The following is a 23,237-nucleotide window of genomic DNA, read 5'->3' as shown; positions in this document are numbered from 1 at the left end:
ACCTGACATAGGAGAGATACTCACCATGTGTAACACTGGATGGGGATGGATAGGGACAATGGGGTGAAGAGAAGAGCTTTCAATACTAAGAAAAAAAGGGATTTCTGATTCGTAAGTTTTTGCAGGTAGGCAACCTTTGTGCCACTTACATAATTTGACCTGACTGACCTACTGAGGAGGCAGGCACTAACAGGAACAAAAACCTATCTTGTGGCTAGAAGGGAGCTTACTTTTTCTGCAAAGGCCTGATTGCTCGATCACCACAGGCTATCAAATTTTTGGCTTAAGGAACAGACAGACTACAAGGACACATCTGATTTCTGGGACAGAGGGAAGAAGGGAGGAAGGGAATCCACTGAACTTGAACACTATTTTTGTTGGCACATCTTAATGAGTAGATGAGCCGAGTTTCTAGCACTCTTACCGTTCTCCTGTTGTTTAGTGGAACAGTCGATCCAGTTATGTTGATTGGCAGCCCAAATCATCTCAAACTGATGAAACATGATTTTAAAATTCCATGTGTATGGAACAAATGAGAAAATGTCTGGAGCATTATCACTAGACCAGTCTTGAATTAGATCTAAAAATATAAGAGTAGAAAACAAAAAGCAAAATTAACTGAACACGCATGTGCACATGTGTACACACATACACTTTTTTCTAATTTCTCAAAAATTCTTTTGCACATTAAAGAAAAAGAATCTTTATACTTGTACACCTATTTCTTTGAATCCTCTTCTTATTATGTTTATTTCTACCTATTTTAATGGGGAAGAAAACATGAGGGGCTTCCTATTTTGTAAGTGAACACTGTCTCACTTTAATAAATTACCTTAATAATAAATATAGCTAAGCATAGTGGTGAACCCATTTAATCTCAGCACCCAGGAGGCAGAGGCAGAACATCTCTGTGAATTCGAGGCCAGCCAACATATAAGTGAGATGCTTAAAAATATGAAAATTATATATATAATAGAAAGAAAGAAAAGAACTACTACTAATGTTTCTTCTCAAGTTTCAGATGAACCTTTTTCACATTCTGTTCATGAAACAAAATCCTACTAAGTGCCTAGTGTGTGGCAGCCTGTTCTAGATTCTGGGACTACAATGAAATAAGCAGTGTCAAAAACAAAAAAACAAAAAAAAAGCAGCTAGGGCTATACAGAGAAACCCTGTCTCAAAAAAACAAAACAAACAAACAAACAAAAAAGTGGTCATCTTAAAAGTAAAAAAAAAAAAAAATCTTTGCTTATGTGTTATGTTTAAATTGTTGCTTAAAAGGTTATATAAATTTTTATTTTATTATTATTATGACTATTAAAATTGTGTGTGATGTATGTGTCAGGCCACAATCATGTCACAGCGTATATAAGGGTAATTTTGTGGAGTCAGTTTTCTCCTCTCACCTTTACATAGGTTACAGGGATCAAACTCAAATCACCAGACTTATGCAACAAGCATTGTTACATACTGAACCATTTCACTGGCCCCTAACTGCTGCTTTTAAATTTGTGTTCATACATGTAGTATTTCTTTCTGGTATCTTAATTTTCTTTTAAACTTAGAAACAAAGGCTCTGACTAATGATACTAGCTCTATTGACAGCACTTCCCACAAATGTTTCTTCTGTCTTCCTATCACTTGTATGTATTGTATATACTCACCAACACCTTTCAGTAATAGCTCTAGTCTTAAAGGTGTCAAGTTCATCTTTGTACATTCATAGTACATAGAAACCTTGATGCTATATGTACAAAATTAGGTATGTGTTTTGGACTTTGATATCAGACCATAGTAACTTCAAGCTTTGGCTTTATTTATTAGCAATGTAATTTGTGTTATTTTCTCCTGTATAAAAGAACAATTTCCCTAACTTACTAGAAGAACTGAGATGATTTATGTGATATTTTAACAAATAAATGGCACCAGGTAAGCCCTTTGTAAATAGAAAACATTTATCATTGAGAATACTGCAAGGAAAATTACAGGCTATTAAATGTCATTTTAAAGAGGATCTTTGAGTTAAAAAAATGCAAGTTAGAATAATTACAGAAAGCAGGTGTAAATGTAGGCTTTCATTTAAAAATCAGCTGCCATGTACATATAACCATCCACATACGTTAAAGAGACTTAATGAAATGCAATCTTAACTGTAACTGACTCCATTAATAGGACAGAAATAAATAAAAAGTATATGACTATTAACCTTTTCTATTAATAGAAAAGGGAAATCTTAGTATATCAAATTTACTTTAAATATATCTTTATTTCATTTAAATATTACAGTGGGTAGACACCCCTTATTACATCTACACTTGCCTTTAAACACACACACATTCACAGAGAGGGGGAAGAGGGGAGGAAGAGGAGGAGGGGAAAGGTGAGGGGGGAGGGGGAGGGAGAAAGAGTGTGTGTTTTATTTTCTAACAAAGGAATTCATCATTTTCCAGGCTGACTGCTTTTCTCCTTAATAAACTCTTCATGGCTCAGCATTCCTTCTCAAACTACATATCCTGTTTGAAACTAATATAGTCATCTCTCCCTAACCACAGTTTCGCACTACCATGGGTTGAAAATATTTTTATTTGTATACGAACATGCAGAAGCTTTCCCTGTCGTTATATCTCAAATATTACTACTATTTTTATGAAATATCTACACTATGATAAGTATTTTAAGTCATCTACAGATTAATGAAGATGTACAGAAGGTTATACAATCTATATGCAAGAACTATACCATTTCATAGAAAGCATCTATCTACCACAGAACGAATGACGTATGGATATCAATTACTCCTGCCATTCACAGCCTTTCTGATGAAGAGAAACAACCATTATTAATGGTAGGTGCTACAGGAAGCACAAGGACTGCAGTCCAAATACTGAGCTTAAATGTATCCTCTAACTCGGCCTCCATAATTCTGTGCTGCAAGTTCCTAATTGTTAACTCAGAGATAATAATAAGTTTGCTTTTTTAGAATACGCAAAAGATACAAATTAATAAGCTTTATAAATGGCAACTGTTATATAAATCATGCCTAACATATTACATCAAACTCAATTTTATAAAGACCATTTCTACCATTAAAAATCCTCCCACATTTTCTCTGAATGGCTTCAGACAGTAATAATTTCGGATGTTCTCCCAACTTAGATGCAGTCTAAGCACCACAGTTCAAAGCTAGCTCACCATAGATACTGTTTGCCATTGTTTCATTTTATGTCTAGTGTGTCTGTCAGTGTACTTGAGACTAGTAATGGAAAACAAGGGGGAAAAAAGTGATATGTCTACAAGTTCTCTGTAGGCAGAAATCATATTTAGTATTTGTTCTGAATTATTATGAAGCTTGAGATATCTATTAGAAGCATTATCTACCATATACTTAAATTGGTTAGAAGGCAGAGATGAAATTTGTATAAAACCAAAATCAAATGATATATTTATCAGGAAGTCAATGTAGTTTGTAAATAAACTCATTTGCCAATTCTGATTTTAACAAATTTTATGTTTTTCTTCAGTAGTAACTGAAATGGTGCAAATAGCTAACTTCTATTTTAATAAAGATTTTAAAATCTTACTTAAAATTTTATATCATCAAATAATTTTTCCCCACCAACTTCTACAATATCTTTACTGATAAATGTTAAAAATTAGCATGAAAAATAGTTTTGCATACATAACAGACACTACTAAGTTTCCACTACAAGAAACAATAACTCCAAACTGTTTACCAGAAATCTCTGTTCAATTGAGAAGCTAAATGAATCTAGAAAGATGAAAATTAAATGCTTAATCAAAAAGCCCTATGACAATGAAAGAGTAGTAAACTCAGTGCTCCAAGGTATGCTAGTCATAAAACAGATAGTGACATTCCTCCACCCACCCGCTTCCTGGGTTCAAGGAGTGTTCATTCAAAGAAAGTCACCCTGACCCACCCTGACCATTGCTGGAACCTGCAATGCAAATGTGCTATCGTTAGGGGCTCTTAGAAACTGTCTTGAGAGTTAACAATTACCAGGTATTCCTTGTGACACCTGTGACTTTGTACTTCCTTGTGACTCTTAACTGGTATTTTTGGTATTTTCCAACAACGCCCTTCCCACCTGGTTCCTTCCTTTAAATACCCCCTTATCCAGCTACTCTGGGCGCCACAGTCCTCTACCCCTGCGTGGTGTATGACCGTGGGCCCGAGAGCGCTCTTGAATAAAAATCCTCTTGCAATTTGCAGCAAGACCGTTTCTCGTTGGTGATTTTGGGGTGTCGCCTCTCCTGAGTCAGAACGTGGGGGAGTCATCACGTTGTGGGTCTTTCAACATCACTGACCACCTACCACCATATTGGTAGTAGGCCAAGGAAGACGGCTACGGCAAGTGATCTAATGTGAATGTTGGCGGTCACATAACAGGAAGCAACTCTACAGAAGCCAAAAGTATAATTATGAGTCTAACAAGTGACTGCCAAAAATATTTTTATTAGCTTCTGTGTCAAACATTTGTGGTACTTCAATGACATTTTTTTCCTTAGGCCAAAAGCTGCTCACATTACCAGATGGACTTGTTAAATACTGTGATTAGAAAATTGAAGTGTTTTTTTTCTTTGTTTGTTTTGTCTAGTGAGTGGAACACAACTCCTGCCAGGAGTCCGGTTCGAACACCACATATCTGGGTACCTTCCCTGCAAGAAGAGAGCTTGCCTGCAGAGAATACTCTGCCCACTCAAACTAAGGAGAGAGCTACCCTCCCAGGTCTGCTGATAGAGGCTAACAGAGTCACCTGAAGAGCAAGCTCTTAACAGAGACAACTATAACAGCTAGCTTCAGAGATTACCAGATGGCGAAAGGCAAACGTAAGAAGAATCCTACTAACAGAAATCAAGACCACTCACCATCATCAGAACGCAGCACTCCCACCCCACCTAGTCCTGGGCACCCCAACACAACCGAAAATCTAGACCCAGATTTAAAAACATTTCTCATGATGATGATAGAGGACATCAAGAAGGACTTTCATAAGTCACTTAAAGAATTACAGGAGAGCACTGCTAAAGAGTTACAGGCCCTTAAAGAAAAGCAGGAAAACACAACCAAACAGGTAGAAGTCCTTAAAGAAAAACAGGAAAACACATCCAAACAGGTGATGGAAATGAACAAAACCACTGAAACAACACTTCTGGGTGGGGATTCAAGGTGGTAACAAGAAATGACTTGAATAAATTCTATGTTTATCTACATGTAACAGAGCACGTGTGAAAATGTTTTTATTAAGCAAATGAACTAGAAAACCAGAGAAGTGGAAATAAAAGCCCCAATTTGTGTTACTAAACTTTATCTCTTTGCTTTGACCTGGTTTTCCTCTTGGCAATATATTTTTATTATTATATTCTCTCAGCTTATTGCTACTATTATGCATCTCTGTTAAATTCTTTGTTCTTAATCAAAAATGCTGGAATCCCTGAAGTGTCTATTAAACTCCAATTATCAGCTAGTATCAAAAAGAAAAAACAAAAAACAAAAAACTATGACTTCACGAAATTCTTAAACAAATGGATGGATCTAGAAAACATCATCTGATTGAGGTAACCCAGTCACAAAAGAACACACATGGTGTGCACTCACTGATAAGTGGATATTAGCCCAAAAGCTCGGAATACCCAAAACACACATGATGCTCAAGAACAAAGACCAAAGTGTGGATGCATTGGTCCTTTTTAGAAGGGAGAACAAAGTACTCACAGGCGCAAATATGGAGAAAAGTGTGGAGCAGAGACTGAAGGAAAGGCCATCCAGAGGCTGCCCCACTTGGGGATTCATCCTATATACAGTTACCAAAACCAGACACTATTGTAGATGCCAAGAAGTGCTTGCTGACAGGAGCCTGATATAGCTGTCTCCTGAGAGGCTCTGCCAGAACCTGACAAGTACAGAGGCAGCCAACCATTGGACTGAGCACGGAGTCCCCAATGGAGGAGTTAGAGAAAGTTGCTGAAGGGGTTTGCAACCCCATAGGAAGAAAAACAATATCAATCAACCAGAGTTCCCAGGGACTAAATCACCAAAGAGTACACACGGAGGGACCCATGGCTCCAGCCGAATATGTAGAAAAGGATGGCCTTGTCGGGCAACAATGGAGAGGCCCTTGGTCCTGTGAAGGCCCAATGCCCCAGTGTAGGGGAATGCTAGGGTGGGGAGGTAGGAGTGGGTGGGTGGGTGAGGAAACACTCTAATAGAAGCAAGGGGAGGGGGATAGGATAGGGGATTTCTGGGGGTGCGAGGGGACTGGGAAAGGGGATAACATTTGAAATGTAAATAAAGAAAATATCCAATAAAAAAAGATTTATATAGTAGAACATAGTAAAGCAAACGTTATATTTTCATGGAGCAGCTGTTTATTCTAATAAATCAAATCGACTCTGTGGGACTAAACTTCTAGAGCCTGAATCAATAAAAGCTACTATATTTGATTTAGTAATATTTATATTATTCATAGACCCAGACTATATTTTTATAGTCATGAAATATGAATATGCTAAGAAGTTGTTACTTTCTTTTTCAACTGTGATGGCACTGACTTGTCATACTAACAGAAAAGACTGAACAGGAACTCTGAGCCTAGAATAACATACTTGACTACTTAAGTATACTCTCATAGATGACAATAATCAAAATGAAATAATCAAGCTGGAAGAGGGAACAACTGATTGATCAATGCAATCTTTACTTTTTACACTAGCCTGATAAAAGCAACAGCCTGAACTGAGTTCTTCCATTTGCTTCTAAGATCAAAACTGGATTAATATTTTTATTGTCATTATTTGGAGTAAATAAAAACAGAATTGAAATATACAGCAGTTGAGGGTAGGGGGCAGTGGGAACCTCTAGAAAGTCTCAGAGACCTGGAATATGAGAGGCTTCCAGAACTCAATGGGGACAACCTTAGCGGAAACTCCCAACAGTGAGGAGATGAAACGAGAAGATATCACCTCCAGTAGATAAACATGGCCCCCAGCTGAGGTAGGGGGCCATTCACCAATCTTCAAAATTGTTTTAAATTGTTCCTGTCTAAAGAAAATGCAGGGACAAAAACGAAGCAGAGATTGAAAGAAAGCTCACCCAGTGACCTGCCCAACTGGGGATCCATCCCATGTGCACACACCGAATCCTGACACTATTACTGAGGCAAACAGGAGTCTGGCGTGACTATCCCTCTGAGAGGATCTACCAGCATCTAACTAAGACAGATGCAGATGCTCACAGCTGACCATTAGATTGAGGAGCCCCTATGCAACAGTTAGAGGAAGGACTGAAGGAGCTGAAGGGGATTGCAATCCCCATAGGAAGAGCAACATTGACAACTAACCTGGACCCCTCAGAGCTCCCAGAGACTAAGTCAAAACCAAAGGAACATACACGGGCGGCGGGTTTGTGGACCAGGGCACATAGGTAGCAGAGGACTGCCTTGTATGGGGAGGGGACTGATGGGGTGAAAAATTCAGGGAGGGGGGCCTAGGAAGGGGTTAACTTTTGGAATGTAAATAAATAAAATAATTTAATTTTTTAAAAAAAGTTAAAAAAAAAACAAAAATAAAAAAACAACGAAAACCAGTCCCTTACCTTTGATAGTTCCAATCTAAAACAAATTAAGAAAATATTTCATCTAGCTAAACAGCAGCCTACAGAATGGAAAAGATTTTTACCAACTCCACATCTGACACAGGGCTAATATCCAAAATATAAAAAGAACTCAAGAAACTAGACATCAACAAACCACATAATCCAATTAAAAAATGGGTACAGATATAAACAGAATTCTCATCAGAGGATTCTCAAATTGCTGAAAAAAAAAAACCTTAAAGAAATGTTCAGCATCCTTAGCCATCAATGGAATGCAAATCAAAACGACTCTGAAATTCTTACACCAGTCAGAATGACTAAGATCAAAAACACAAGAAACTGCTCATGCTGGCCAGGATATAGAGCAAGAACACTCATAAATTGCCAGTGGGAATGCTAACTTGTATAGTCATCTTAGAAATCAACACAGTGCTCTTCAGAAACTGGGGATTTACCTATCTCAACACCCAGCCATACCACCCCTAGACATATATTCAAAAGGTGCCCCACTAGACCACAAGGACACTTTTGATCAATTATGTTCAGAGCAAATTTATTCATAATAGCCAGAAACTGGAAACAACTTAGATGTGTAACCAAAGAATGGATTAAAAAAAAAATGGGACATTGATACATTGGAGTTTTACTTAGCTGTTAAAAAAAAATGGCATCATAAAATTTGCTAGCAAATGGATGAAACCAGAAAAAAACATCCAGAGTAAAAACAAGCATGGCTGGTGCTCACTTGTAGGTGGGTATCAGCTATAAAGTAAAGGATAGCCATGCTAGTGTCCACAGACCCAGAGAGGGTAATGAACAGGAAGGGCTTGGGGAGGGGACGGGAGAGGGGTAAGGATCTTCCTAGGAAGGGGAAATAGAATCAATTTCGAGGGTGCACTGGGGGTGAGTGCGAACAGGAAGAGGAAGGATAGGGTGGGGTGACTGAGGGAGAGAATATTGGGAGAGAACTGGAAAACATTGCAGAAGTAAGGTAAAAACTTGGTGCAATGGAATCTCCTTGGAATCTACACTAGCAAAGACTCCTAGAAACGGGCGGACATGGACAGCTTCAGTGAAGTAGCAGGATATAAAATTAACTCAAACAAGTCAATGGCCTTTCTCTACACAAAGGATAAACAGGCTGAGAGAGAAATTAGGGAAACAACACCCTTCTCAATAGTCACAAATAATATAAAATACCTTGGCATAACTCTAACTAAGGAAGTGAAAGATCTGTATGGTAAGAACTTCAAGTCTCTGAAGAAAGAAATTAAAGAAGATCTCAGAAGATGGAAAGATCTCCCAAGCTCATGGATGGGCAGGATCAATATAGTAAAAATGGCTATCTTGCCAAAAGCAATCTACAGATTCAATGCAATCCCCATCAAAAATTCCAACTCAATTCTTCAACAAATTAGAAAGGGCAATCTGCAAATTCATCTGGAATAACAAAAAACCTAGGAAAGCAAAAACTCTTCTCAAGGATGAAAGAACCTCTGGTTGGCATGGAGTCTGAACTGGCCATCCCCTCTAACCAGGTCTCAAGTGGAGAGACTGGGACACCAACCCAGCCACAGAAATCTCCAACCTACCGTTTGTCATCCCTGCAGGATATGCTGGGACCAGAGCCTAGAATAACTGTCATCAGAGAAACCAGAGAGACTTCATCCAGCAACAGATGGGAGCAGATGCAGAGTCCCACAGCCAAATTCAGGGAGAGCTTATGGAGTCCTGAGAGGGGTAGGAAAGACTGGAGGATCCACAGGATCAAGGACACCATAAGAACAAAGCACACAGAATCAACAGACTGGGACTCAAATGGGCTCACAGAGATCAGGGAGCCTGTACAGCCTGACCTAGGTCCTCTGCATATATGTTATATTTCTGTCGCTTGGTGGTTTTATGGGATTGTTAACAGTGTGCGCAGGGGATGTCTCTTGACTCTTTTGCCTGCTTTTAGGAGCCTTTTCCTCTTACCGGGTTACCTCATCCAGCCTTGATGCTAGAATACATGCTTAGTCTTATGGTAGATTTTTATACTATATTTGGTTGATGTCTCAGGAAGGCCTGTTCTTTTCTGAGGAAAAGGTGAAGGGGTAGATGTGGATCCAGGGAAAGAGGAGGTAGAGGGATGGACTGGGAGGAGAGGACGAAGGGGAAACTGCAGTTTGGGATACAATATATGGGAGAATAATAAATGGAAAAATTATAGGAAAAAAGGAAAGCACACATATCATGTCATGTCAGCACACCCCTATATTAAATGTAAAAGTAAAACCTACAGAATATAAATAAGCTCACCACACAAGTAACTGTCGATATTTACCAGAAATTACCTGTAAAGAAGTTCTTCTGTGCAAAGATGAAGTGGTATGTGGCTTTATATACTTCCAATTCACATTGCCATGTCTGTGGCATGTTCCAAATTCTGGGGTAGCTGGCATTGATGTGGAACTGCAAAACAAATGTTAGAGGTTAAAATGTGACAATGCTAACAGCATTGGGAATGAAGTCATATAATCTGGAGAGTAATTAAAACTTATTTTCCCACTGAGATGAACAGAAAGTGTCTTTGAGACTTTTAAAACTGCTGTAAAAGGTCAGTGTCTATGGTCAATACCCAGATCTTTGAGATATTAAGCTTTGATGTGGTCAAAATTCTCTGAGGGGAAAGAAATATTCTCTAGTTTCAGCAACACACACCAGCTAACGTAGCAGGTAACAAACAGCCCAAGTCCCTAATTCCTCCTCTGTTAAAGGAAGGAAGGCGGACTATCATGGGTACTATCCTACAGCCTGGCCTTGGCATTGCTGCACAGGAAACAGCTGCCTGCCGAGGACTAGCACTGTTTTACATGGTCCCACTTATCAGCAACAGCTTGAGAGTTCCATCAAGTGCAGAACTGTAATGAATGTTAAATTTGATAAGTTTAATACTATATTTTTATGTAATAATAGATTTTATATAGTAATTTTACATTATTCATATACTGACTACATGTTTTTATACTCATACTCTAAGAAATAAGTTGTTTTTTATTTCAACTACAGTGGAATTGACTTAACCCACACCAAGAGAAAAGACTGCACAGAGACTTTGAGGCTAAAACATACCTGACTATTTGTGCATGCTCTCATAGATGATTATAATCTGAGTGTTGGGGGGGGCTTTTCTTACTAATTATCAAATTTCATCTTACACATCTGAATGTATAAGATGTTGGCTTAAAACAAGTAACTAAGAACCTTATGACATCATCTGATGTAAATGAATCTTCTGTGAATACCAACCATCCTACAGAGTTGTTGTTGTTGTTGTTGTTGTTGTTACTGCCCTTTTTTTAAAGTAACATATTAATGAGAACCTAATCTGAAATTTAAACCATGGCCACTTCCAAATATTCAGGGTACCATCAAGACTTTTTTCTTTAAAACTTAGTCACTGACTTAGGTCAAAGAATAAAATTAATTAAGTCCTGAGAGAAGCCCAATAGGGTCAGAACATGCAATCAAAAATTACTTTATTTACAATTTTGGAAAAATACGTGGAATTTAAAAATTACATCCTAACAGTTTGTGAGCTCCTAGCACTTCCTATGTATTAGAAGTGGAACAGTATAAAGGATGTCAAAGGCAGCACACAGTACGAGTAATCTGCCACTCTTCCCAAGCTTGGTATAACCAGAGTACCTAGTTGGTAGTTCTCAAATAAGAATACAGACAAGTTTTAGAAATTTTACATTAGAAAATTAAAACTAAGTCTATACCTACTAAACAAATGTATATCATATATTTAGACTTACTGCTAACATCTCTGCTTCTAAAAGGGTCCGATATTGCATACTGGTAGTAGCATCAACATGTAATAGTTGTCCTTTAATAGCAGGGGTATAACCTAATAAATAAAAACATAAAATGTAAGAGCCAGAATAAAAAGTACACAATTTAAATTTTTGCAGTAGAACCAACTCCTTCTACCACTTCAAAACTGAAATCCTTGAAACACAGCTTCAGTGACGGGAAGCTTGCTAATGTAACAAGGGATCCTCCTCATCTAAGACAACAATGAGTAAACATCACCACCACATGGTATCTATCCTGGTTTGCTTTTGAGAGCAAACCCATAGTGGCCTCTCAATATCCATATACAATGGTTCTAAAATGCTACATTTAAATTAAAATCTACAGACGTTCAAGACTTTTATGTGAAATATCAAAATATTCCAATTGTTACATGTATCTCCCACATATGCCAAATTATCTCACATTACTTATATATTTAATATAATATAAATGCTATGCAGTAACCACTGAACAGTATTGTTTAGAAGATAACAAGGGAAAATACATACTACAAGTGCAACTCTTCTTAAATATTTCCATATCATAACTGCTTTAGTCTATGGATGCAAAGCTTATGAATGTGAGAACGTTGTACATGTTTACTTCTAAGCAAAACTTTTCAACTATAAGCACAAGTCCTATACTTTTTCTTTAGCTACTGATTCAAGTATATATATTTTTTATGATTTTTCAAGTATTCCCTATATAAAAACAGTTGCCAAATATTATATATGTCTCCTGTAATGACAGTCTCACATCAATACAGGCCATTCTCGGCATAAGCAGAAGTTTGAAGTGCCATTTCCTCTTTTAACTGGCTTCTTTTTCAAAGATCACAGCTACATGTTATTATTCTAAAAGTTTTATAACTACCCTGGCATGTGCCCTGATGTAGGCTTTCTTTTTCATCCCAAACATCTGAATATGAAAAATATTTCAGGCTTCTGTGTATTTGGAATCGCAGGTCCATAAAATTATCTTAAATCTACCAAATTCTTTTAATAATCTTTTACATTTTATTCAGTCAGGTAGATGTGTGTGTGGAGGTCAGAGGATAGATAACCTATGAGAGTTAGTTCTCTCTTTCTACTATATGGGGATCTGAGATACTGATTTCTCAGTCTTCAAGTGGCCCCTTATCTCAGTGTGCCAACATTTGAACAAGTTTGCACTGTAGAATGACACAGGGATATTTACTATGTGAATTACTACCCTGGCTAGTCTATGTCAACTTGACACAAGCTAGAGTTATCTGAAAGGAGGGAATCCCAATTGAGAAATAGCTTCCATAAGATCCAGTTGTAGGGGCTACCTTGCCAGCAGAGTCTTGCCCAACACCCGCAAGGGCCCACACGGGACTCCCCACGGGATCCTAAGACCTCTGGTGAGTGGAACATAGCGCCTGCCCCAATCCAATCGCGCAGAACCTGAGACTGCTGTACATAGGGAAGCAGGCTACCCGGGCTTGATCTGGGGCACAAACCCCTTCCACTCCACTTGAGCCCCGGGCTACCTTGCCAGCGGAGTCGCCTGACTCCCGCAAGGGCCCACACAGGATTCCACACGAGATCCTAAGACCTCTAGTGAGTGGTACACAACTTCTGCCAGGAGTCTGGTTCGAACACCAGATATCTGGGTACCTGCCCTGCAAGAAGAGAGCTTGCCTGCAGAGAATACTCTCCCCACTGAAACTAGGAGAGTGCTACCCTCCAGGTCTGCTTATAGAGGCTAACAGAGTCACCTGAAGAACAAGCTCTTAACAGTGACAACTAAAACAGCTAGCTTCAGAGATTACCAGATGGCGAAAGGCAAACGTAAGAATCCTACTAACAGAAATCAAGACCACTCACCATCATCAGAACGCAGCACTCCCACCCCACCTAGTCCTGGGCACCCCAACACAACCGAAAATCTAGATCCAGATTTAAAAACATTTCTCATGATGATGATAGAGGACATCAAGAAGGACTTTCATAAGTCACTTAAAGAATTACAGGAGAGCACTGCTAAAGAGTTACAGGCCCTTAAAGAAAAGCAGGAAAACACAGCCAAACAGGTAGAAATCATTAAAGAAAAACAGGAAAACACATCCAAACAGGTGATGGAAATGAACAAAACCATACTAGAACTAAAAGGGGAAGTAGACACAATAAAGAAAACCCAAAGCGAGGCAACGCTGGAGATAGAAACCCTAGGAAAGAGATCTGGAACCATAGATGCGAGCATCAGCAACAGAATACAAGAAATGGAAGAGAGAATCTCAGGTGCAGAAGATTCCATAGAGAACATCGACACAACAGTCAAAGAAAATACAAAATGCAAAAGGATCCTAACTCAAAACATCCAGGTAATCCAGGACACAATGAGAAGACCAAACCTACGGATAATAGGAATTGATGAGAATGAAGATTTTCAACTTAAAGGGCCAGCTAATATCTTCAACAAAATTATAGAAGAAAACTTCCCAAACATAAAAAAAGAGATGCCCATGATCATACAAGAAGCCTACAGAACTCCAAATAGACTGGACCAGAAAAGAAATTCCTCCCGACACATAATAATCAGAACAACAAATGCACTAAATAAAGATAGAATATTAAAAGCAGTAAGGGAGAAAGGTCAAGTAACATATAAAGGAAGGCCTATCAGAATTACACCAGACTTTTCACCAGAGACTATGAAAGCCAGAAGAGCCTGGACAGATGTTATACAGACACTAAGAGAACACAAATGCCAGCCCAGGCTACTATACCCGGCCAAACTCTCAATTACCATAGATGGAGAAACCAAAGTATTCCACGACAAAAACAAATTCACACAATATCTTTCCACAAATCCAGGCCTTCAAAGGATAATAACAGAAAAGAAGCAATACAAGGACAGAAATCACGCCCTAGAACAAACAAGAAAGTAATCATTCAACAAACCAAAAAGAAGACAGCCACAAGAACAGAATGCCAACTCTAACAACAAAAATAAAAGGAAGCAACAATTACTTTTCCTTAATATCTCTTAATATCAATGGACTCAATTCCCCAATAAAAAGACATAGACTAACAGACTGGCTACACAAACAGGACCCAACATTCTGCTGCTTACAGGAAACCCATCTCAGGGAAAAAGACAGACACTACCTCAGAGTGAAAGGCTGGAAAACAATTTTCCAAGCAAATGGACTGAAGAAACAAGCTGGAGTAGCCATTTTAATATCGGATAAAATCGACTTCCAACCCAAAGTTATCAAAAAAGACAAGAAGGGACACTTCATACTCATCAAAGGTAAAATCCTCCAAGAGGAACTCTCAATTCTGAATATCTACGCACCAAATGCAAGGGCAGCCACATTCATTAGAGACACTTTAGTAAAGATCAAAGCATACATTACACCTCACACAATAATAGTGGGAGACTTCAACACACCACTTTCTTCAAAGGACAGATCGTGGAAACAGAAACTAAACAGGGACACAGTGAAACTAACAGAAGTTATGAAACAAATGGACCTGACAGATATCTACAGAACATTTTATCCTAAAACAAAAGGATATACCTTCTTCTCAGCACCTCACGGGACCTTCTCCAAAATTGACCATATAATTGGTCACAAAACAGGCCTCAATAAATACAAAAATATTGAAATTGTCCCATGTATCCTATCAGACCACCATGGCCTAAGACTGATCTTCAATAACAACATAAATAATGGAAAGCCAACATTCACGTGGAAACTGAATAACACTCTTCTCAATGATACCTTGGTCAAGGAAGGAATAAAGAAAGAAATTAAAGACTTTTTAGAGTTTAATGAAAATGAAGCCACAACGTACCCAAACCTATGGGACACAATGAAAGCATTTCTAAGAGGGAAACTCATAGCTCTGAGTGCCTCCAAGAAGAAACGGGAGACAGCACATACTAGCAGCTTGACAACACATCTAAAAGCCCTAGAAAAAAAGGAAGCAAATTCACCCAAGAGGAGTAGACGGCAGGAAATAATCAAACTCAGGGGTGAAATCAACCAAGTGGAAACAAGAAGAACTATTCAAAGAATTAACCAAACGAGGAGTTGGTTCTTTGAGAAAATCAACAAGATAGATAAACCCTTAGCTAGACTCACTAAAGGGCACAGGGACAAAATCCTAATTAACAAAATCAGAAATGAAAAGGGAGACATAACAACAGATCCTGACGAAATCCAAAACACCATCAGATCCTTCTACAAAAGGCTATACTCAACAAAACTGGAAAACCTGGACGAAATGGACAAATTTCTGGACAGATACCAGGTACCAAAGTTGAATCAGGATCAAGTTGACCATCTAAACAGTCCCATATCACCTAAAGAAATAGAAGCAGTTATTAATAGTCTCCCAACCAAAAAAAGCCCAGGACCAGATGGGTTTAGTGCAGAGTTCTATCAGACCTTCAAAGAAGATCTAATTCCAATTCTGCACAAACTATTTCACAAAATAGAAGTAGAAGGTACTCTACCCAACTCATTCTATGAAGCCACTATTACTCTGATACCTAAACCACAGAAAGATCCAACAAAGATAGAGAACTTCAGACCAATTTCTCTTATGAATATCGATGCAAAAATCCTCAATAAAATTCTCGCTAACCGAATCCAAGAACACATTAAAGCAATCATCCATCCTGACCAAGTAGGTTTTATTCCAGGGATGCAGGGATGGTTTAATATACGAAAATCCATCAATGTAATCCATTATATAAACAAACTCAAAGACAAAAACCACATGATCATCTCCTTAGATGCAGAAAAAGCATTTGACAAGATCCAACACCCATTCATGATAAAAGTTTTGGAAAGATCAGGAATTCAAGGCCCATACCTAAACATGATAAAAGCAATCTACAGCAAACCAGTAGCCAACATCAAAGTAAATGGAGAGAAGCTGGAAGCAATCCCACTAAAATCAGGGACTAGACAAGGCTGCCCACTTTCTCCCTACCTTTTCAACATAGTACTTGAAGTATTAGCCAGAGCAATTCGACAACAAAAGGAGATCAAGGGGATACAAATTGGAAAAGAGGAAGTCAAAATATCACTTTTTGCAGATGATATGATAGTATATATAAGTGATCCTAAAAATTCTACCAGAGAACTCCTAAACCTGATAAACAGCTTCGGTGAAGTAGCTGGATATAAAATAAACTCAAAAAAGGCAATGGCCTTTCTCTATACAAAGAATAAACAGGCTGAGAAAGAAATTAGGGAAACAACACCCTTCTCAATAGTCACAAATAATATAAAATATCTTGGCGTGACTCTAAGGAAGTGAAAGATCTGTATGATAAAAACTTCAAATCTCTGAAGAAAGAAATTAAGGAAGATCTCAGAAGATGGAAAGATATCCCATGCTCATGGATTGGCAGGATCAACATTGTAAAAATGGCTATCTTGCCAAAAGCAATCTACAGATTCAATGCAATCCCCATCAAAATTCCAACTCAATTTTTCACCAAATTGGAAGGAGCAATTTGCAAATTTGTCTGGAATAACAAAAAACCTAGGATAGCAAAAAGTCTTCTCAAGCATAAAAGAACTTCTGGCGGAATCACCATGCCAGACCTAAAGCTTTACTACAGAGCAATTGTGATAAAAACTGCATGGTACTGGTATAGAGACAGACAAGTAGACCAATGGAATAGAATTGAAGACCCAGAAATGAACCCACACACCTATGGTCACTTGATCTTCGACAAGGGAGCTAAAACCATCCAGTGGAAGAAAGACAGCATTTTCAACAATTGGTGCTGGCACAACTGGTTGTTATTGTGTAGAAGAATGCGAATTGATCCATACTTATCTCCTTATACTAAGGTCAAATCTAAGTGGATCAAGGAACTTCACATAAAACCAGAGACACTGAAACTTATAGAGGAGAAAGTGGGGAAAAGCCTTGAAGATATGGTCACAGGGGAAAAATTCCTGAACAGAACAGCAATGGCTTGTGCTGTAAGATCGAGAATTGACAAATGGGACCTAATGAAACTCCAAAGTTTCTGTAAGGCAAAAGACACCGTCAATAAGACAAAAAGACCACCAACAGATTGGGAAAGGATCTTTACCTATCCTAAATCAGATAGGGGACTAATATCCAACATATATAAAGAACTCAAGAAGGTGGACTTCAGAAAATCAAATAACCCCATTAAAAAATGGGGCTCAGAACTGAACAAAGAATTCTCACCTGAGGAATACCGAATGGCAGAGAAGCACCTGAAAAAATGTTCAACATCCTTAATCATCAGGGAAATGCAAATCAAAACAACCCTGAGATTCCACCTCACACCAGTCAGAATGGCTAAGATCAAAAATTCAGGTGACAGCAGATGCTGGCGTGGATGTGGAGAAAGAGGAACACTCCTCCATTGTTGGTGGGTGGTGCAGGCTTGTACAACCACTCTGGAAATCAGTCTGGCGGTTCCTCAGAAAATTGGACATAGTACTACCGGAGGATCCAGCAATACCTCTCCTGGGCATATATCCAGAAGATGCCCCAACTGGTAAGAAGGACACATGCTCCACTATGTTCATAGCAGCCTTATTTATAATAGCCAGAAGCTGGAAAGAATCCAGATGCCCCTCAACAGAGGAATGGATACAGAAAATGTGGTACATCTACACAATGGAGTACTACTCAGCTATTAAAAAGAATGAATTTATGAAATTCCTAGCCAAATGGATGGACCTGGAGGGCATCATCCTGAGTGAGGTAACACATTCACAAAGAAACTCACACAATATGTACTCACTGATAAGTGGATATTAGCTCCAAACTTAGGATACCCAAGATATAAGATATAATTTGCTAAACACATGAAACTCAAGAAGAATGAAGACTGAAGTGTGGACACTATGCCCCTCCTTAGATTTGGGAACAAAACACCCATGGAAGGAGTTACAGAGACAAAGTTTGGAGCTGAGATGAAAGGATGGACCATGTAGAGACTGCCATATCCAGGGATCCACCCCATAATCAGCATCCAAACGCTGACACCATTGCATATACTAGCAAGATTTTATTGAAAGGACCCAAATGTAGCTGTCTCTTGTGAGACTATGCTGGGGCCTAGCAAACACAGAAGTGGATGCTCACAGTCAGCTAATGGATGGATCATAGGGCTCCCAATGGAGGAGCTAGAGAAAGTAGCCAAGGAGCTAAAGGGATCTGCAACCCTATAGGTGGAACAACATTATGAACTAACCAGTACCCCGGAGCTCTTGACTCTAGCTGCATATATATCAAAAGATGGCCTAGTCGGCCATCACTGGAAAGAGAGGCCCATTGGACTTGCAAACTTTATATGCCCCAGTACAGGGGAACACCAGGGCCAAAAAGGGGGAGTGGGTGGGCAGGGGAGTGGGGGTGGGTGGATATGGGTGACTTTTGGTATAGCATTGGAAATGTAAATGAGCTAAATACCTAATAAAAAATGGAAAAAAAAAAAAAAGATCTAGTTGTAAAATATTTTCTTAATTCATGATGGCTGGGTGGGGAAAGGTCCAGCCCACTGTGGTTGGATGCCATCTCTGGGCTGGTGGTCCTAGGTCCTATAAGAAAGCAGACTGAGCAAGCCATGGGCCGAGAACCAGTAAGCAGCATCCTTCCATGGCCTCTGCGTCAGCTCCTGCCTCCAGGTTCCTGTCATGTCTGAGTTTCTATCCTGACTTCCTCTGATGATGATCAGTAACATGAAGTGTAAGCCAAATAAACCCTTTCCTCCCCAACTTGCTTTTTGGCCATCCCGTTTCATCACAGCAGCAGAAACCTTAAATAACACAATTATTAACTTAAAGATATTATTTTATGAATATTTTGCCAGCCTTGGGTATGTGCATATACATGTGAACACATAGATGTGTTCATGGTGCCTCAGAGGCCAGAAAAGAATGTTATAGATGGTTGTAGGCACCAAGAAGTGCTGGTCGTTTGTAGGACAGAAAGTGCTTTTAACTGTAGAACCATCTCTCTAGACCCTACATTATGAAATTTAAGGGAAAAGGCACTGCCATATCTGAACCACTATTAATTTTGTACAACCTCTAACTTCCATTCTCCCCTGTGACAGACTATAATCAAGGCACTCCTTAGACTTTTCTTACCAAATACAAATACCTCCTTTGAATTAGGCAGTGTTAAAGAATCAGCTATCTCCTTCATGGCCTCACATGACTATTATTTTAAAACCAGCAAATATAATTTCTTGTGAGTTCTTCACAAGAAATCACAGTTAGGTGATGGTGGATATGATGCCATCCTCAGTCACTGTTTCAATGGATTAACTAGTTGGAATAGCCCAAATGCTATAGCTTTTATTGTAAAAATAAACAATTCAACCTCTCTATTTTCTCTCTCCATATAGTATCACCAATACAGGTGACAAAGACAAGATAGGAGAGCTAAATAAAATAAAATAAAATAAAATAGGAATAAATAAAAGTAATGATAATTATCCACCATATCAACCTTAAAGCACACATTGCACTGCACACAATAATAGTGGGAGACTTCAACACCCCACTCTTATCAATGGACAGATCATTGAAACACAAATTATACAGAGACACACTGAAACTAACAGAAGTGATGGACCAAATGGATTTAAAAGGTATCTACAGAATATTTCATCCTAAAAGAAAAGGATATACCTTCTTCTCAGAACCTCATGGTACCTTCTCCAAATTTGAACATATCATTGGTCCAAAAACAGGCCTCAATAAATACAAGAAGATTGAAATAATCCCATTCATTGAGATCACCATGAACAACAAAAACAACAGAAAGCCCACATATACATGGAAGCTGACTAATGCCCTACTCGGTGATAACTTGGTCAAGAAAGAAATAAAGAAAAGAAATTAAAGACTTTTTAGAATTCAATGAAAATGAAAGTACAACATACCCAAACTTATGGGACACAATGAAAGCAGTCCTAAGAGGAAAACTCATAGCTCTGAGTGCCTCCAAAATGAAACTGGAGAGAGAATACACTAGAAGCTTTAACAGCACACCTGAAAGCTCTAGAACAAAAGGAAGCAAATTTACCCAAGAGGAATAGATGGCAGGAAATAATCAAACTCGGGGCTAAAATCAACCAAGTAGAAACAAAAAGAACTATACAAAGAATCAACAAAACCAGGAGCTGGTTTTTTTGAGAAAATCTTTCTTTCTCTCCTTCCTTCCTTCCTTTCCTTTCTTTCTTCTTTTCTTCTTTTGTTCTTTCTTTTGTATCAAATATAGTCTAACAGGAGTCAAACTGAAAAAAGGAAACTTCAGTTGAGAAAATGTCTCCATCAGACTGTTTAGTAGGCAAAAGATCATTGACTATTTTCTTGACTGATGATTTACTACTGCAAGTGCCATCCATGAGCAGCTGAATAAGAAATCAGTCTGCACAAGATAGTCATTCTATTCCTTCATGATCTCTTCTTCAGTGTATGTCTCCAAGTTCATGTTTGATTTCCTGTCCTGACTAACATTCATAATGTACTATAAGATATAAGATGAAATAAACTCTTTCCTCTCAAAAAAGAAAAACATTTAAGCCTGTTATTCATCCAATTATTGCTTAAATCCCAGAATCTGAGTTCAATATGAGCTGCACAGTATCTATTCTTACAGTACCAGAGTCTAACTAGGAAATATTAAGCAAATCATGTACAGTCCTAGAAGAGATAAACACAATATAATAAAAATACAGCAAACACCTAAAAAGTAGAAAATTGTTCTGTCTAGATATCAAATAATTATATAAGTTTAAGCCACAAGAACATAAAAATTAAAACTATTCCTCATCTGCTCGTAAATACTTCCAAAAAATTATAAATAGAACCATCATGTTACCCAGAAACTCCATTACAGGGTCTATCTCCAAAGACAATGAAATAAGAAGGCTGGAGACCACCTGAGTGCCCACATTCACTGCAGTGCCATTCATAAAAGCCAAGACATGAAAACAAGCTAAGAAGATATCCATCAACTGATGAATGGACAAGAAATATGATACATATATGAAATGGAAAGCTAGCTGTATTAAAAAAAAACAGATAAAATCCTATCATCTGTGACACAATGGCTCAAAATGAATATCATTTTGTCAAGTGCAATAAGCAAAACAAAAAAATGATGTGATCTTATTAATGATCTCACTAAAGCATGCAACCTAAGATATTAATGATCTCACTAAAGCATGCAACCTAAGATCAAAAACAAGACAAACAACAATAACAAAAGCTGATCTCACAGAAACTGAGAGCATAATGGCTGGGGCGAATAAGGAGAAAGAAGGGTGGGAGTGAGTGAACAAGGACTACTAAGTTACAGACAAAAGTGCAGACTAACCTGCAGATAATGAGAATATGCAGTATACTTTTCAAAGTTCAAGGAAAGCCTGTCAGCATGGTGGTACCGAGCTGTGATCATAGACAGCAATTGGGAGTCTGAGACAAGAGTTATCTCAAGCTGGGGACAAGCCTAAGTTACACAGCACCTCTTTGGTATGCATGGGCTCTACAGTGAGACACTATCTCAATAAGTGCAGAACTAAACAAAATTTTAAATGAATTTTACCACACAGAAGTTACAAATGTAAAAACAGACATATTTACTTTGATTTGAACATTCTACGTCTATATACATGGGTTTAAGTATCACATAGTATCCCATAAATAGGTACTCTTTTATGTATCAGTAAAAAACTAACTATATTTAAATTAAAAGACAAAAAATAAAAATGAAACACTACTACTGTTACTCTGGAAGGACTAACAAACTATAATAATATATAAATTATGTCACTAATAATTTCAGGCAAAATAATGATAGCTTACCATTTTCGTCAACTGTCATCGGAATATTAATTTCTAAATATGAGCCAGCCCCTACATTTACATGCACAGCATTTGTTTCCTACCAAAAGAACAAGATTGAGTTACATGACATTTATTGTACTTATGTTCTTATCATTTACTTTTAAATTATCAAAGAAATATAATCACTATTAATATGAACTACTAAAACTCTGTACAAATCAAGATTCAAATTTATATAAAAATTATACTTAAAGCAATTTAACAAAATATAATAGAGAAACTAGAAGATAACTTTAAAGTCCATTGTTATTAATATTAATCATTATTTAACACTTTAAATAAAGGACTATAAAAGCAAAAAGTTAAAATTAAGGAGGAATGGGGAGCCCACAGAAATGAAGCTAAACATAGAAATAGGACCCACAAAAAATCTGCAAAGTCATTTTCAGATTTTTAATACTATTCTCTACAATCTTATAATGGATACCCTGTTTTTGGTAAACAGCAAGTCAATGGTAGCATCTGTAATAATATTCATTCGGAGTTCAAATGCAAGGATTTGTCTTGGTCTTCCAGGCTGTGCAATCTCAGAGACTTTCAGAACTTGATAATCAGGTGGAAAGAAAAACTTCCATAAACAATCTCTACATAAAAAGGAAAAAGAGAAACAGTGTTTTAGTCAAATACAACTGTCTTTGATAAGGGTCCGAAATCATATTTTAACCTTACATTATCATTGCTATCTCATTTGACAAACTATTTTTCCACATCTTATTAATGAGCTTTGAACACCTAACATTATAATATTATCGAGTGAGACATGAGCAGGGTTCAATCTAAGTGTATGTGAGTTATAATAAATGCTGCAAGCATATCAGGTGTACAACTATCAAGAAAGAACTGAAAGAGTATAGCTTAATTTATCATTCTTCCCGGAGCAAG

The 23,237-nt window shown here is 37.9% G+C and overlaps 1 protein-coding gene across 17 annotated transcripts in view; it reads right to left on the bottom strand.

Annotated features, from left to right (window-relative positions):
- The window catches only part of 4932438A13Rik (RIKEN cDNA 4932438A13 gene), a 189,971-nt gene that overhangs the window by 134,836 nt on the left and 31,898 nt on the right, over positions 1–23,237 (bottom strand). For all 17 annotated transcript variants that reach the window (XR_001783681.2, XM_006535446.4, XM_017319536.2 and 14 more), the window contains exons 12-16: positions 22,783–22,939; positions 22,314–22,392; positions 11,416–11,507; positions 9,949–10,066; positions 425–580 (exon numbers count right to left, since the gene is read on the bottom strand). Coding sequence is in view for 16 of the 17 variants with exons in the window: in XM_006535446.4 (XP_006535509.1) it covers positions 425–580; positions 9,949–10,066; positions 11,416–11,507; positions 22,314–22,392; positions 22,783–22,939 (602 nt within the window). In the remaining variant the exon portion in view is untranslated. The remainder of the gene's footprint in view (positions 1–424; positions 581–9,948; positions 10,067–11,415; positions 11,508–22,313; positions 22,393–22,782; positions 22,940–23,237) is intronic.

This window comes from Mus musculus, chromosome 3 (genome assembly GCF_000001635.26).
Source record: "Mus musculus strain C57BL/6J chromosome 3, GRCm38.p6 C57BL/6J".
Taxonomy (NCBI): domain Eukaryota; kingdom Metazoa; phylum Chordata; class Mammalia; order Rodentia; family Muridae; genus Mus; species Mus musculus.
This window is presented reverse-complemented; position numbering and strand designations above follow the sequence as displayed.